This window comes from Bos grunniens, chromosome 22 (assembly GCF_055505025.1).
Source record: "Bos grunniens cultivar Pamir isolate PY7600 chromosome 22, Bosgru_T2T1.0, whole genome shotgun sequence".
NCBI classification, from domain to species: domain Eukaryota; kingdom Metazoa; phylum Chordata; class Mammalia; order Artiodactyla; family Bovidae; genus Bos; species Bos grunniens.
The window spans coordinates 42,961,475-42,976,311 of NC_141186.1; the positions used below are offsets into that span (position 1 = coordinate 42,961,475).

Here is a 14,837-nt window from a genome sequence, read left to right on the forward strand (position 1 = left end):
GGTAGTCTTCAGTTGCAGCGTGTAGGCTTCTCTGGTTGTGGAATATGGGCTCCAAAGCACACCAGCTTCAGTAGTTGTGGTCCACGGGCTTATTTACCCTGAGGCATGTGGAATCCTTCCAGAACAGGAATGAAACTCATGTGTCTTGCATTGGCAGGTGGATTCTTAACCACTGGACCACCAGGGAAGTCCTACAGTAACTAGCTTCTAACAGTGAAATTACTTGGTCAAAGGTAATTTTGATAGGTATTACCAAATTGTTCACTAATTTACATCCCTTCAGCTCATACTGAGTATCATCAAACTTTAGAACTTTTGCCAAGCTGTTATGTGTCGATAGTATCTCATTTTAATTTGCATTTCTGTAGCCAAGTATCTTCCCCTATCTGGAGGAGACAGGAGCATTTCTATCTTTTCTTCTCACTTGCCTATTCATGTCTTTGACTACTTCCCTGTCTTGTATTTGTTCAGTATCCTCATATATCCAATACACTGTTGGGCACAAGGATACTCAATAACTATTTGAATTTAACTTATATAACATATGGGACACACAGAAAGAAGCTAGAACTTTCCTTGTTAGAGTGTTAAGGTCCTTGAAGTATACTGCCATTTCTAGAGACCTTCACTCTCACAGGATTACAAAAACAAGGTATATTCCTGGGAGATTGCTGTGTATTACAACAGCAGATGGATACAGTGGAAAGTGAATTTTGTCAAGGGGAAGGTTCTGTGTTCCTCATATGTGTTTTGAAACACATGTGAACTAAACTTCCTAAATGAAATTGTTCTTTCTTTCCTAGATTATCCAGCAAACTTCTAAATGACTTTTATGGCCCTCCTCTTATTCCCCACCATCCCATTCTCCACACAGACGCCACCATGATGCTTCTAAAATGCAAATCCAAGATTCTTCTGGCTTAAAAGCCTTCAGTAGATTCCCAGGGCCTTATAAATAAAGTAGGAATTGCTTAGCTTGTCGTTCAAAACCACTGCCTTCTTCAGTATTGTTGTATCTCCTCATTCAGCACATGTGTAAATACCCGTTGCCCATCACTTCACACTGCTAGAGGGACCTCAAACACTCTACACCGTTCTACTGTGGTGCATGCCATTCCTTTTAGAACACCCTTCCATCTTCTCTTCTCTGTCTTGTGACCTCATTCTCGTACTTCAGAAGGAATCCTTTCATCAGTTTTGATAAACAGAAAAGTCCTTATCACAGCCCTCCTCCTAAGAGGTTCCCTGGGCTTACCTCTGTTTAGCAATAGTTACTTTACTGTCTTATAAATGTTGGTCTTAACAGTCTGTCTTCAGGAAACTGATTTCCTCAAGGGTAGGAGTCATGTCTTACTCGTCAATACACAGCACAAAGTCTGCAGCACTGCAGGGGCTTGATAAACATCTATTCAGTGTAAAATTATAAGGCAGCTAAGCTGATAATAGTGTGGAAAAGCCTTTTTTCCATGTTGTTTCAAGTAGATGGGATATTACTGTCACGTGTTATAGTTATATTTGATGGCTGATGCCTGGATTTGTGCCTCCAGAGTTGAATTACCTGCTATATCTAATGAGTCAATGTCTGTAAAATAATCTCAAGATGATATGTCATTAATATTTTCTTAACCTAAGGGAAAATACTGCCACACTGGAAAGATATTCAGTTCTGCAGAGAATGTATAAAGTATTTAGCAGAGTAAAATAAGATAATGATTTTTGTGATTTCTTATAGCACTGAACACTTAGGGGAGCCAGATTCTCTTTGTTTTATGGGTTTTCTTGCAAAGACATGGGCAGGAGAAGTCATTTTGTAGAGGCCAGAAGAAAGAATATGATTTTCCTTTTGTATGACTGTTTGCTACATGTCTAAATAAACCTGGGTTTATATGAGATAAAAATACAGTACTTGTTTACATAACGCGTTTCCCAACTTTTGCTGCAGAAGAGACATAGTCCTATTCCAGATGTCGCCATAATGTAAACATCCTCTGGGAGCACTTTTATGATGAGACAGGAAGAAGTATCTGGAAAGAATCATTCTCATAATGTTCTCAGCTAGCTGCCTTTTATGACTCCTGTTATTTCTCCTACTGCTCCCAGGGTGTGTTCTCCTAACCTCCTCTCTGGTTCTTCCTCAGAGAATGATCCGTTTTCCAATCTTTTCACTCTCACTTGTTTATCTTTCTCGTATAGCCTCAGCCTTCCTACAAGAATTTGTTCATTCATTCATTCAACAAACATTTATTGAGTATCTGTATCAAACCAAAGGTGAAGAAGACAGACACGATTGTCTGCCTTATGGATCTTACAGCCTGGCAGAGCCCCTGTGAAGGACACCCTCTCTCTCTGTGGATTCTGCCCACTGTTCTTTTCTTCTCCCTCGGGGCTGAGGGTGGATGGGGGGAGATGGCGAAAGCCTTGGAATTCTAGACTATCCCTTTGGTTTCCCCATTCCCACCCTTACCTTTGTAATAAGCCCTTTCTTAAACCCTCCTCATATCATCCTAATTTGAGTGTACCAAGTGTTTTCTGCTGGAACGTTGACTGATTTTAAAGCTGCAGTAGAATTAGAACTCAGGCAGGGATTCTCTGAAGTAAAATTTGAGACAAAAGATGGAGAAAGTAAACTAGGTTTCTTAGTCCATTTAGGATGTTATAACAGTATACCATAGACTTGGTGGCTTATGAACAACAGAGATTTATTTCTGACTGTTCTGGAGGCTGAGATGTCCTAGATCAAAGTCCTGGCAGATTTTGTATTTTGTGAGAGCCCTCCTCGTGTTTCATAGACCGCTATCTTCACACTGTGACCTCATATGGCAGATGAGTCAAGACCCTCTAGGGCACTAAATCCCATTTGTGAGAGCTCCATTCTCATGGCCTAAGCACCTCCCAAAGACCATACATCCAGACACCATCATAGTGGGAGTTAGATTTCATCTTGTGAATTTGGAGGTGATGTAAACATTCGGTCTATAGATTAGGCTATTATGGGGAAAGAGACGAAGTAAGGATGGGCTCTCCCTCTGACGCTTGGGGGTAGAGTGGCGGTAACAGTGAGGGGAGGCACAAAAATATGCTGTAGAGATAGTAAGGATCGGACTATACAGAGCTTTAAGAATTTGGGCTTTTTGTAGAATTTGGGCTTTTGCCCTAAGAGAAAATTTTAAAAAGCTCGCTCTGGATTCAAGGGAGTCCAGATTGGCTGGGGGAAGATTGCAGGGGAGAGATTCTAAAAGCATAGAAGCAGATGATAGCAGATGGATGTGGAGCAGTGTCAGCATAAACAAGAGCTAAGACTGAGACCTGGTAATGGATCCTAAATATTTCTAACACATCATCACGTAGAAAAAAGAGCAAGACCTCAGATTCTTGATGTACTAAACCAAACTCCTATATCATCTCCCCAGTTTGCCAGTACATTCAGTTTGTACCACTACTGTTTTATTCCCAGAACCCGGACTTTAGGCTTCTTCATTCTCTCTTCAGACTGGCTTCTACCACATGACAGGGAGTGTGGTCACCAGTGGCTTCTGAGTTTCACTTCTTTGGGCGTCCATCTTCATTCTGGGACTGTCGCTCTTTTTCATATCCAGTTTCAGAAGTTCTAGGGAAGCACAGTGATTGACCCAGATTAAGTCAGGTGCTGAGCCTCTGGGCTCATGCAGGAACAGAATCATTCCAGATCATATGGCCAGAGGGAGCTGTTGCAAGGAGAGAGAGGGGAAGGAGTTCTGGATGGACAGTTCCTTAACTCTCTCCTACTGTGTCTTAGAGAAAGATTAAAATTGTTCTTTAGGAGCCCCAAGGGGTAGCTGTAGGAGAAGCGTGGAAATGAAATTAAATTTTTTCCCTCAGCATTAAGAAAAACTTTCTAATAGTCAAAGCTATTTGAAGATGAAATATGATCTTGGAAAGTAGTAAGTGCACAGTCAGTGATGGTAATTAAATCCATAGACTAGATAAGCACTTGGTGGAAATGTTGTAAAAGGCCTTCAAAATAAGAACACTGAGAAACTGGTTAGAGACCTTCTGCAGGAAACAACCAAAATGAAACGATAGCATCGTAATACTTATTCCAATCCCTCTTAAGAGACATACAGAAGAGTTCCCAACACAGAATTTGTGTTTCCAACTTATTGTTTGATCTTCCTGCTTCAAATGAGAGATGAATCCTATGAAGAAAAGCTATTAAGAACTCTTGGTGTATGTTTAAGTTTCAAAGAAAAAATAGAGTTTCTTAGTTTCTCGTATTACTAAAACATATTTATGAACCAATATTCTATTTTCTGAGGCAGACATTTAAATTTTTCTGCCTCAGCTGCAAAGCAGTAGATGTGTGTCCTCAGGCTGACCCCAAATTGTGTGTGTACCAAACACATATAAGAAAACAATAGTGTGTTGGTAGCAAGTAGAGAAAAAATAACATAGAGGCAAAATGGTTGCAATAGCAGCATTATTTATTGTTATGGAAAATTCCAACTCCAGGTGGCACTCAGTATGCTGGACTACCAGAAAGACTCTTCCATGCATTCGGTAAATATTGAGGAGGTGCCTGTTCTGTGCCAGGCATTTTGCTAGGTGCTCTTGAGAAACCTGTATGCAGCTCAGGAAGCAACATCAGAACTGGACATGAAACAGCAGACTCATTCCAAATAGGAAAAGGAGTACATCAAGGCTGTATATTGTCACCCTGCTTATTTAACTTATATGCAGAGTACATCATGAGAAATGCTGGGCTGGAAGAAGCACAAGCTAGAATCAAGATTGCCAGGAGAAATATCAATAACCTCAGATATGCAGATGACACCACCCTTATGGCAGAAAGTGAAGAGGAACTCAAAAGCCTCTTGATGAAAGTGAAAGAGGAGAGTGAAAAAGTTGGCTTAAAGCTCAACATTCAGAAAATTAAGATCATGGCATCTAGTCCCGTCACTTCATGGCAAATAGATGGGGAAACAGTATACACAGTGGCTGACTTTATTTTTCTGGGCTCCAAAATCACTGCAGATAGTGACTGCAGCCATGAAATTAAAAGACACTTACTCCTTGGAATGGGCTCCTAGGTTATGACCAACCTAGACAGCATATTAAAAAGCAGAGACATTACTTTGTCCACAAAGGTCCATCTAGTCAAGGCTATGGTTTTTCCTGTGGTCATGTATGGATGTGAGAGTTGGACTATAAAGAAAGATGAGCGCTGAAGGATGGATGCTTTTGAACTGTGGTGTTGAAGAAGACTCTTGAGAGTCCCTTGGACTGCAAGGAGATCCAACCAGTCCATCCTAAAGGAGATCAGTCCTGGTTGTTCATTGGAAGGACTGATGCTGAAGCTGAAACTCCCAATACTTCGGCCACCTGATGCGAAGAGCTTACTCATTTGAAAAGACCCTGATGCTGGGAAAGATTGAGGGCAGAAGGAGAAGGAGACGACAGCGAGTGAGATGGTTGGATGGCATCACCGACTCAATGGACATGGGTTTGAGTGGACTCCAGGAGTTGGTGATGGACAGGGAGGTCTGTTGTGCTGCAGTTCATGGGGTCGCAAAGAGCTGGACACAAAAGAGTGACTGAACTGAACTGAAAGTCAAGTGGGGGAGACTACATTCACTGAATGACGAAACAGATGAAGGTATAATTATGAGTTGAAATAAGAGCTCTTACTAAGAAGATCACAGTTGCTCTATTAGAAGAAGTAACAAAGGATCTCAGCTAGATTGGAGAGGGAGCATCCAGAAAGACTTCTTAAGAGTGTGATGCTTGAGCCGAAATATGAAGGTTGGAGATGATTCCACCAGGATAAAAGGGGGGCGTGGTAGAAACCTGAGAGAGCATGGTATAGGCAAGGGGGCACAGCCTGGTCAAAGGCCCTGTGATGGTAGGAGTGTAGTATACTCCAGGAATCAAGAGAAGCCCTGTGTGGCTGCAGCATGGTGAGTGAGAGGGACAGCAATTCAAGATGAGGTTAGAAAAACATGAAGAGATGAGGGGATCAGATCAGATCAGATCAGTCGCTCAGTCGTGTCCGACTCTTTGCGACCCCATGAATTGCAGCACGCCAGGCCTCCCTGTCCAACACCAACTCCCGGAGTTCACTGAGACTCACGTCCATCGAGTCAGTGATGCCATCCAGCCATCTCATCCTCTGTCGTCCCCTTCTCCTCCTGCCCCCAACCCCTCCCAGCATCAGAGTCTTTTCCAAAGAGTCAACTCTTCGCATGAGGTGGCCAAAGTACTGGAGTTTCAGCTTTAGCATCATTCCTTCCAAAGAAATCCCAGGGCTGATCTCCTTCAGAATGGACTGGTTGGATCTCCTTGCAGTCCAAGGGACTCTCAAGAGTCTTCTCCAACACCACAGTTCAAAAGCATCAATTCTTCGGAGCTCAGCCTTCTTCACAGTCCAACTCTCACATCCATACATGACCACAGGAAAAACCATAGCCTCGAGCCGCAAAAGCCAAGATAATGATTCTGATCTTTCTCCTGAGCTTCCCAATGAGACTGAAGGGTTTTAAAAAGAGGTTGACATAATCAGATTAGCATTTTGGTCATAGTGTGGAGAACAGTGAGGTGAAGCTAGAATGAACAACTCTAAAGGGGATAAATTAAGAGCTTTTACTACAGAACAGGAGGCAAGGTAGTCGCTTGGACTTTGGTTGTGGAAGAAGAGATGGTGAGAAAGGTGGATTCAGAAGGCATTTAGGAGGAAAATTGACAGAACTTTTCATAAGAGCCTTGAGAATGTTCCACTTCACAGTCCCTTCCTCGAAGACAGGGGTCATTCAACTATAGTTTATGGGCCAAATCCTGCCATGGTGGAATTTTTTTTTTTTTTTTTTTGTGAATAAGATTTTTCTTGGAAAACAGCCATGCCACTCATTTACTTATTGTTTATATCTCCTTTCACACTACAGCAACAGAGTTGAATAGTTGTGATGTATTTACCATCTGGTCCTTTATAAAAAACTTTGCCAACCATGGGTTTTATGCTTCAGAAACATCATCTCTGTGATAGTCCAAGGTACAGAAGTTCTTAAGTCAGGGTCCAGAAGTCCATGAATGGGCTTCAGCTGATTTCTGACCTACTAAAATCAAAAGCAAAATTTGTTATTTTGGGTCATTTTTCTTTGTTATTTTTGGTCATTTGGTTATTTTTCTGGGAAAACGGTGGTTTTTGTTTGTTTGTTTGTTTTAACCAGCTTTTAAAAGAATCTATGAATTCTCCCCAAAGTAAGATGCTTCCTAGTCATCTCCCCAGTCAGTTCCATGGCCACAATTTTTGAAACCCAGAGTGCTTTCAGTGAATAATAAATGTGCACTGGTACCAAATGATAAATATCAATAAGTAGTGGATAGAAATGTCTGCAAGTTGCTTAATCCCTAAGAGAAGACCTCCTGTATATGTATCTTACACTAAACTATCTTCTCTGACCGAGGACTTTTGATAGTAGGTACCTCAGTCCTATATACGAGAGCTATGTAATAATTGTCTTGTTTTAGATTTCTCAAATAATTACTCCCCCTAATAAATACTTAAATGTATACAAGATTGTAGGCAGTCTCCTTAGAAGGGAATTTCTTTAATGAATAAACAGATAAGCTGATCAGCCCATGTCATTTTCTGTTGCTTAGAATGTTTCTTCCATCTGACTATGAGCTTTCTGATTACCCAGGGTCTGACACAGAAGTCACTAAACACAGCAGTTTAGTAAGTGTTTACCATATATGTGAAGGGCTTCCCTGGTGGCTCAGATGGAAGAGAATCTGTCTGCAATGCAGGAAACCTGGGTTCAGTCTCTGAGTTGGGAAGATCCCCTGTAGAAGGGAATGGCTACTCATGCAGTATTCTTTCCTGGACAGTTCCTTGGACAGAGGAGCTTGGCAGGTGTGTAAAATTCTCTTGTAAACATAATCTTGTTTTTAAGTGAAGAAACTGAAACCATACTCTAAAGTGAGGACATTATCCTCAGTTATAAACATATCTAAGTCATTTCTGATTCAGTTAAAGCTCACTCCCCCACTTTAAAAATCTAACATGCAAGTTGAATGAAAAGAGCATGGTATTGGCAGGGAGGGTGAGATTTTAATGTTAGATAAATTTGTCTGTCGTGAGGATTCACAAGATGGTATTTATTCTTCATCTACACTAGATTTGTATGTGATTTAAAGTGAACCCATGTCTTGACTCTTGAATAAAACACACCTTCTGGTGACAGAGGTGCTCCCCATGTATAGATGTGCCTGCAAGCCCTTTCTCTTCAGTTCCAAGAGGAGGGGCAGGGGTGGGAGGCCTGCCTGGGTTCATGAGGAAAGCAGGAATAGGAAGTAGCTCCCCAACCTGCTCAGAGAGCAAGCCTGACTGAAGAAGATATTCTGCACCACAGGAGCTGGGGGTTTTCTCTACAGATGGATAGGATCTGTCCTTGAGAGAAAAGGTTTCTAGTCAGAGCTGAAGGAGCCAAACAAAACAGAGTATCAAGTCCAAACAACGTGGAAATGTGAGACAAAGAGCAGGAGCAGGTTCCAGCCCATAGGCAGCCAGAGTGAGAAGCAGGCCAAGGACATGGTTCAGAACTGAGCTAGGGCTTGACATGTGTGAGTGAGCCTGAACTGACATTCCCCCATCCCTAGATGTTTGTGGCATGCTTCTGAGAAGACAGAGGCTTAAATAAATTGATCAAGGGTCAAGACAATGACTTAGCATTAAATATCTCCTATAAAAATATAAACATGGAAGGTATAGGTGCTAGACTACACATTTCTGCTTATTAACAAGTCACCCCATAAAAATATATTGCTCTTTAAAAAATGAAATTATTAAATAAGATATTAGTTCTTATATCTCAGATTGGAAAGTATTAAAAACTTGACTACATAGTATTGTGACATGTCTTTGGGAAATGAGCACTCTCAAATGTTGCTGGTAGGAATGCTGAAGGGTACAATCGTTGTAAAGAAAATTTGTCAGTATCTAACAAAGCCGAGTATGCATTTACCTTTTGTTGCAGGAATCCCACTTCCAGCAATTTACCTTGAAGATATATCTTCAAGTATACAAAAATAGAAATGCCCAAAGTTATTCATTATAGCATGAATTGCAGTAATCACAAAATATTTAAAACTTCCCCAAAGAAAGGAAAGTGGTGAAATAAATGTATGTCACATCGTGGAGTGGGTTTCCCAGGTGGCTCAGTGGTAAAGAATCTGCCTGCCAATGGAGGAGACCCAGGAGATACAGGTTCGATCTCTGGGTTGGGAAGATCCCCTGGAGGAGGAAATGGCCCACTCCAGTATTCTTGCCATCCAGGGACAAAGGAACATAGTGGTAGTGGGCTACAACCCATAGGGTCGCAGAGGCTCAAATATGACTGAACACACACACACACAAGTGCGAGTAGTGGGCAGCTGTTTAAAAAAAAAAGAGAGGACATTCTCTATGAATTGGTATGAATAATTTCCCAGATATATTTTAAGTTGGAAAAAAATGAAAGTGCAAAAGAGTGATTATAGTATTGTACCTTTTGCATTAGAAAGAAGAGGAATGGAAAAATAGATGTGTATCAGCTGAATTTTTACAAAAAGAATGGTAGAGATACCAAAACTAATGAAATTGATTACCTCTGGAGGAGTGGGTAGGGATGGTGTTGAAGTGATGAGGGGACAGAAACAAACTGGAAGGGATGAGAGAAATCTGTTCACCGAACTATGTCTCTCTGTGAACGTCTGACTTTTGAACTATTAATATTTTAATACATACTCGCAGCAAAAGTAATAAAAATCAAGGGGAAAGACCTAAAATATAACACAAACAGAAGCAAATGACACTAGCTGTATTTCAAATGAATAATGTAACCACACTGAAGTGGTAGGTTGGGGGACACATATATACATGTGACAGAGTGATATTGATGCGTGGCAAAAACCATCACAGTACTGTAAAGTAATTATTCTCCAATTAAAATTAATTAAAATAATATTAATAATATGGTAATAATGATCTAATACTACTACTCATATTAGCAATGTTTAACATACTACTTATAAAAATAATAGCAGTTAAAAAAAAAGTACTAGCCTGAGTAAATTTTGAACATGGTATTTTGACTGAAGATAAAAAGAACCATAAACAGAATCCTAGAGAGTAGGTTTGGTGTGTTTATTGGCTGTTTTGTTTGCTTAAGAATTCTGAAACTACTTTTGGTGTGTTCTGTACTCCAGAAAATAAATATACTGAGGCTAATGGAAGGCAGTTTCCCAAGTGTTAGAAGGGAGTTACAAATACAGAAAATGGAAAAATGAAAATGACTCTGTGGTATTATATTAGTATTAAAGAAATCAATATGAGTGCATGGTTATAGATTGGGGGCCATCAAACATTTTCTGTAAAAGGCAAGATAACAGATATTTAAACTCTGAATCATAGCGCAAAAGCTGTCATCGATGGTATATAAACTGATGAACATGGCTGTATTGCAATGAAACTTTATTTATGGACATTGAAATGTGAATTTTATATAAATTCCATGTATCACAAAACATTACTATTTTAATTGTTTTCAACTATTAAAATATATTAAAATTATTTTTGGTTTACAGGTCTTATAAAAGCAGGCAGTGGGCCAGATGTGGCCCATGGGCATATTTTACCAACCCTTGATAGAGAGATGATGATAGATAGATAGCAAATGTGACCAAATGTTTAAATTGGAGAGTCTGTCTGAAGGATGATATAGTTCTCTGTACTGTTATTGAACCTTTTCTATAAATCTGAAATTACTTTTAAGGTATTTTTTTAATTTATTTTTTTATTGAAGGATAATTGCTTTACAGAATGTTGTTTTTTGTCAAACCTCAGCATGATAAGATTTTTTTTTTTGATGTGACCATTTTTAAAGTCTTTATTAAATTTGTTACAATATTGCTTCTGTGTTTTTATTTTTTGGCCACAAGGGATTTGGGCAATCTCAGCACCCCAAACAGAAGTTAAACCTGCACCCTCTGTATTGGAAGGCAAAGGCTTAACCACTGGACTGCCAGGGAAGTCCCTGAAATTACTTTAAAACAAGCAAAAAAAAAAGCACAAAAGTAATAACTCTGTACTTTTTATAGCTACTGCTGACAAAAAAAAAGGCAACATTAACCAAATCATTGGCCTAAGAAGTAATGTCTTACTTCTTTTACAGCATCTTCTTTTTCCTGGATGTCCGTGGACCATGGCTAGAAGCTACTACGGCCATTGTATCAAGTTTCTAATTTGTCGCTTAGGGGGTTATTTTTCTCCTGTTCATCCTTGCTCTCCATCTCTCTTAACGAGTAATGAGGTCACTGGGCTGGTAATTTGTATGTGACCTTGTAATTTTCTACAATGTAGTAATTTTTTGGTCTGCTATAATTAAATGGACTTAAAAAAAAAGGTGCTTATCAGAAAATGCCCCATTAGCTTGGAAATCTGTGACATATCCTTTCTGGTGTCCTTAATGTATTATTTTGAAATTCAGTTTCACAGCAAACTCACTTTGCTTATTTCACTAGCCATAACCTGGTGATAGCCAAGGTGAAGAGTGAGCAAAAGTATCTTCAGTTCAGTTCAGTCACTCAGTCGTGTCTGACTCTCTGCGACCCCATGAATTGCAGCACTCCAGGCCTCCCTGTCCATCACCATCTCCCGGAGTTCACTCAAACTCACGTCCATCGAGTCAGTGATGCCATCCAGCCATCTCATCCTCTGTTGTCCCCTTTTCCTCCTGCCCTCAATCCCTCCCAGCATCAGAGTCTTTTCCAATGAGTCAGCTCTTCACATGAGGTGGCCAAAGTACTGGAGTTTCAGCTTTAGCATCATTCCTTCCAAAGAAATCCCAGGGCTGATCTCCTTCAGAATGGACTGGTTGGATCTCCTTGCAGTCCAAGGGACTCTCAAGAGTCTTCTCCAACACCACAGTTCAAAAGCATCAATTCTTCAGAGCTCAGCCTTCTTCACAGTCCAACTCTCACATCCATACATGACCACAGGAAAAACCATAGCCTTGACTAGACGAACCTTTGTTGGCAAAGTAATGTCTCTGCTTTTGAATATGCTGTCCAGGTTGGTCATAAGTTTCCTTCCAAGGAGTAAGTGTCTTTTCATTTCATGGCTGCAGTCACCATCTGCAGTGATTTGGGGGCCCCAAAAAATGAAGTCTGACACTGTTTCCACTGTTTCCCCATATATTTCCCATAAAGTGATGGGACTGGATGCCATGATCTTTGTTTTCTGAATGTTGAGCTTTAAGCCAACTTTTTCACTCTCCACTTTCACTTTCATCAAGAGGCTTTTTAGTGCCTCTTCACTTTTTGCCATAAGGGTGGTGTCATCTGCATATCTGAGGTTATTGATATTCCTCCTGGCAATCTTGATTCTAGCTTGTGCTTCTTCCAGCCCAGTGTTTCTCATGATGTACTCTGCATAGAAGTTAAATAAGCAGGGTGACAATATATAGCCTTGACGTACTCCTTTTCCTATTTGGAACCAGTCTGTTGTTCCATGTCCAGTTCTAACTGTTGCTTCCTGACCTGCATTTAGGTTTCTCAAGAGGCAGGTCAGGTGGTCTGGTATTCCCATCTCTTTCAGAATTTTCCACAGTTTATTGTGATCCACACAGTCAAAGGCTTTGGCATAGTCAATAAAGCAGAACTAGATGTTTTTCTGGAACTCTCTTGCTTTTTCCACGATCCAGCAGATGTTGGCAATTTGATCTCTGGTTCCTCTGCCTTTTCTAAAACCAGCTTGAACATCAGGAAGTTCACGGTTCACATATTGCTGAAGCCTGGCTTGGAGAATTTTGAGCATGACCTTACTAATGTGTGAGATGAGTGCTTAAGATAATACAAATATGAACTGGATAATTTTTACATTAAGATACTTTTTATACAAGAAGAGTAAACGACTTGCAAAGAAAACCTCTATTGTACAGACTTGAAATCATTCTACAGTTCTTTGCTGGTTTAATTCCAACAGAATCCAGTCTTGCCTCGGCTTATCATTGTAGGTAAAGCCATTCTGTTAACTCCATTGATAATGAAGATGGTATTAGTCATAGCTGAAATTTTTTGAGTGCAGCTCTATATCCAGATCCACACCAAATGTTTTTCATCCTTTTTTTTTTTTCATTTAATCTTAACCAAAAAAAAAAAAAAAAAAACACGAGTTAACAGTTATCTCTTTTTTTATAGATAAGGCCTAGCAATGTTATAAATGACTTGGCTAAGTTCTTATATTTAGGAAACATGGGGCCAGGATTGGCCTGGGGAGCCAGTCCTCTTAGTTTCTTGTTGGGACTCTCTCCCATTGTAGACAAAGACAGCAGGAAATGCAGACATTTAGAAAGAAAATTTGGGGTCATGAGGACATGTCCCCTTTGAGAAGAACAAGGTCAGTGATACAGAGCGCTAACATCAATGCAAGAAACAGAATTCACTTTGGAAAATCCTTCACATTCCCTTTCATGCTCTGTTCCCACGAGGAAGCTCAGTAGCGAGTTTAGAGATGAGAAAGGCTTGAATTAGAACACGCAGTGATTCATGCCTTCCAAATGTCACTGACTTGCGTCACCCCCACCAGGTATCTGCTAGAGGAACAGGGAGACAGAAGAATGGAAAGAAGGAAAATAAAGAGACTGGGAAATGAGGTTGGAAGTTGTAGGCAGAGGGACGGGGAATGGAGGGCAGAGGGAGGTGCTTTATGGAGTGGTTTTGCCCCCATTCACACTGGGAGAACTGAAGTACTGAGCCACTCAAGGGCCCAACGGCCCTCTCTCCTCTTTTGCCCTCCCCTGCCCCAATGCCTGGAGTAAATGCATACCAGCTCCCACCATCATGGCTGGTCCAGACAGCTCCAAGACTAACTTCTCTTCTGAATCACTGAGCGGATTCTTGTCATCCATGACATGTGACTGGTGGCTTTGTCAGGCTTTCTTATGCAAAGGTCCTAAGGAGCTTTATCTCTGTATTTCTTCTGACTCGTTTAAATAAGTTTCTCAGGTGAGTGGAGCTGTGCTATAGTTGAAGATTAATACTATGTTTTTCAAAGGAATTGTGGTCATCATTAAGATGGTATGTTTATTGAACAACTAGTTAGTGAAGTAACTGACTTTGTATTTACAGATTTATAAAACTGAATATTAATTTCTGTATATCTTATTTTCTGAAGTATGAAGGAGGAAAAATGTTTCTTTGTGGAAGCCCCAGGGAGTTAAAAATCCAGGGGAAAGGTAAAAATCTATATATATGGAACTACAAACATGTGGTTCATTTTTTTCTTCTTTTCCTTTTAGGGACTGGTTAAATATGCTGAGCCCACCAATTGTTCCTCCCAGTCAAGAGTCCCCAGAGCGGCATCAGGATTCTTCTGGAAGCTTGAGTGTTCAAGGTGGGAATATGAAAAATGCCAAGCATAAAAAAATAAAAATAATTAACTATAAATAGAGAAAATTTGAGATTCCACTGTTTTTATTAAATGATAATCACTTAGACTCACGCATTGAAAATGAGGTAGTCTGTGCCTCATTTTATAGGGTGATAGGTTCTTTGCAACTAAAAGGAATTTAAAAGAGAAATTGTTCTTGTTCTCCTGAAGGTTAATCCCTGGGCAAAATATAATTTAAAGCATAAGAGCATGGCTTTGGTGTCAAATTGACCTTCATCTGAATTCCAGCTCTAGAAATTCCTGCTGTGTGACTTTTATGAATTTCAGTTTTATAAAATAAGACTAATAATAGATGGTGCCCACCTGCAAGCTTTTCATGAAGATTCAGTGAGGTGTACTGTATATGAAACATTTGGAATAACGCCTACAAAATGCC

The 14,837-nt window shown here is 40.1% G+C and overlaps 1 protein-coding gene across 44 annotated transcripts in view; it reads left to right on the forward strand.

The window, feature by feature from the left end:
• CFAP20DC (CFAP20 domain containing) overlaps nucleotides 1-14,837 on the forward strand; it is a 266,072-nt gene that overhangs the window by 235,750 nt on the left and 15,485 nt on the right. For 43 of the 44 annotated variants that reach the window (XM_086367122.1, XM_086367120.1, XM_086367117.1 and 40 more), the window contains one exon: nucleotides 14,310-14,404. In XM_086367122.1, the coding sequence (XP_086223248.1) occupies nucleotides 14,310-14,404 (95 nt within the window). Of the gene's footprint in view, nucleotides 1-14,309; nucleotides 14,467-14,837 lie in introns of those variants that run through there. The other variant, XM_086367167.1, reaches the window with a different exon arrangement.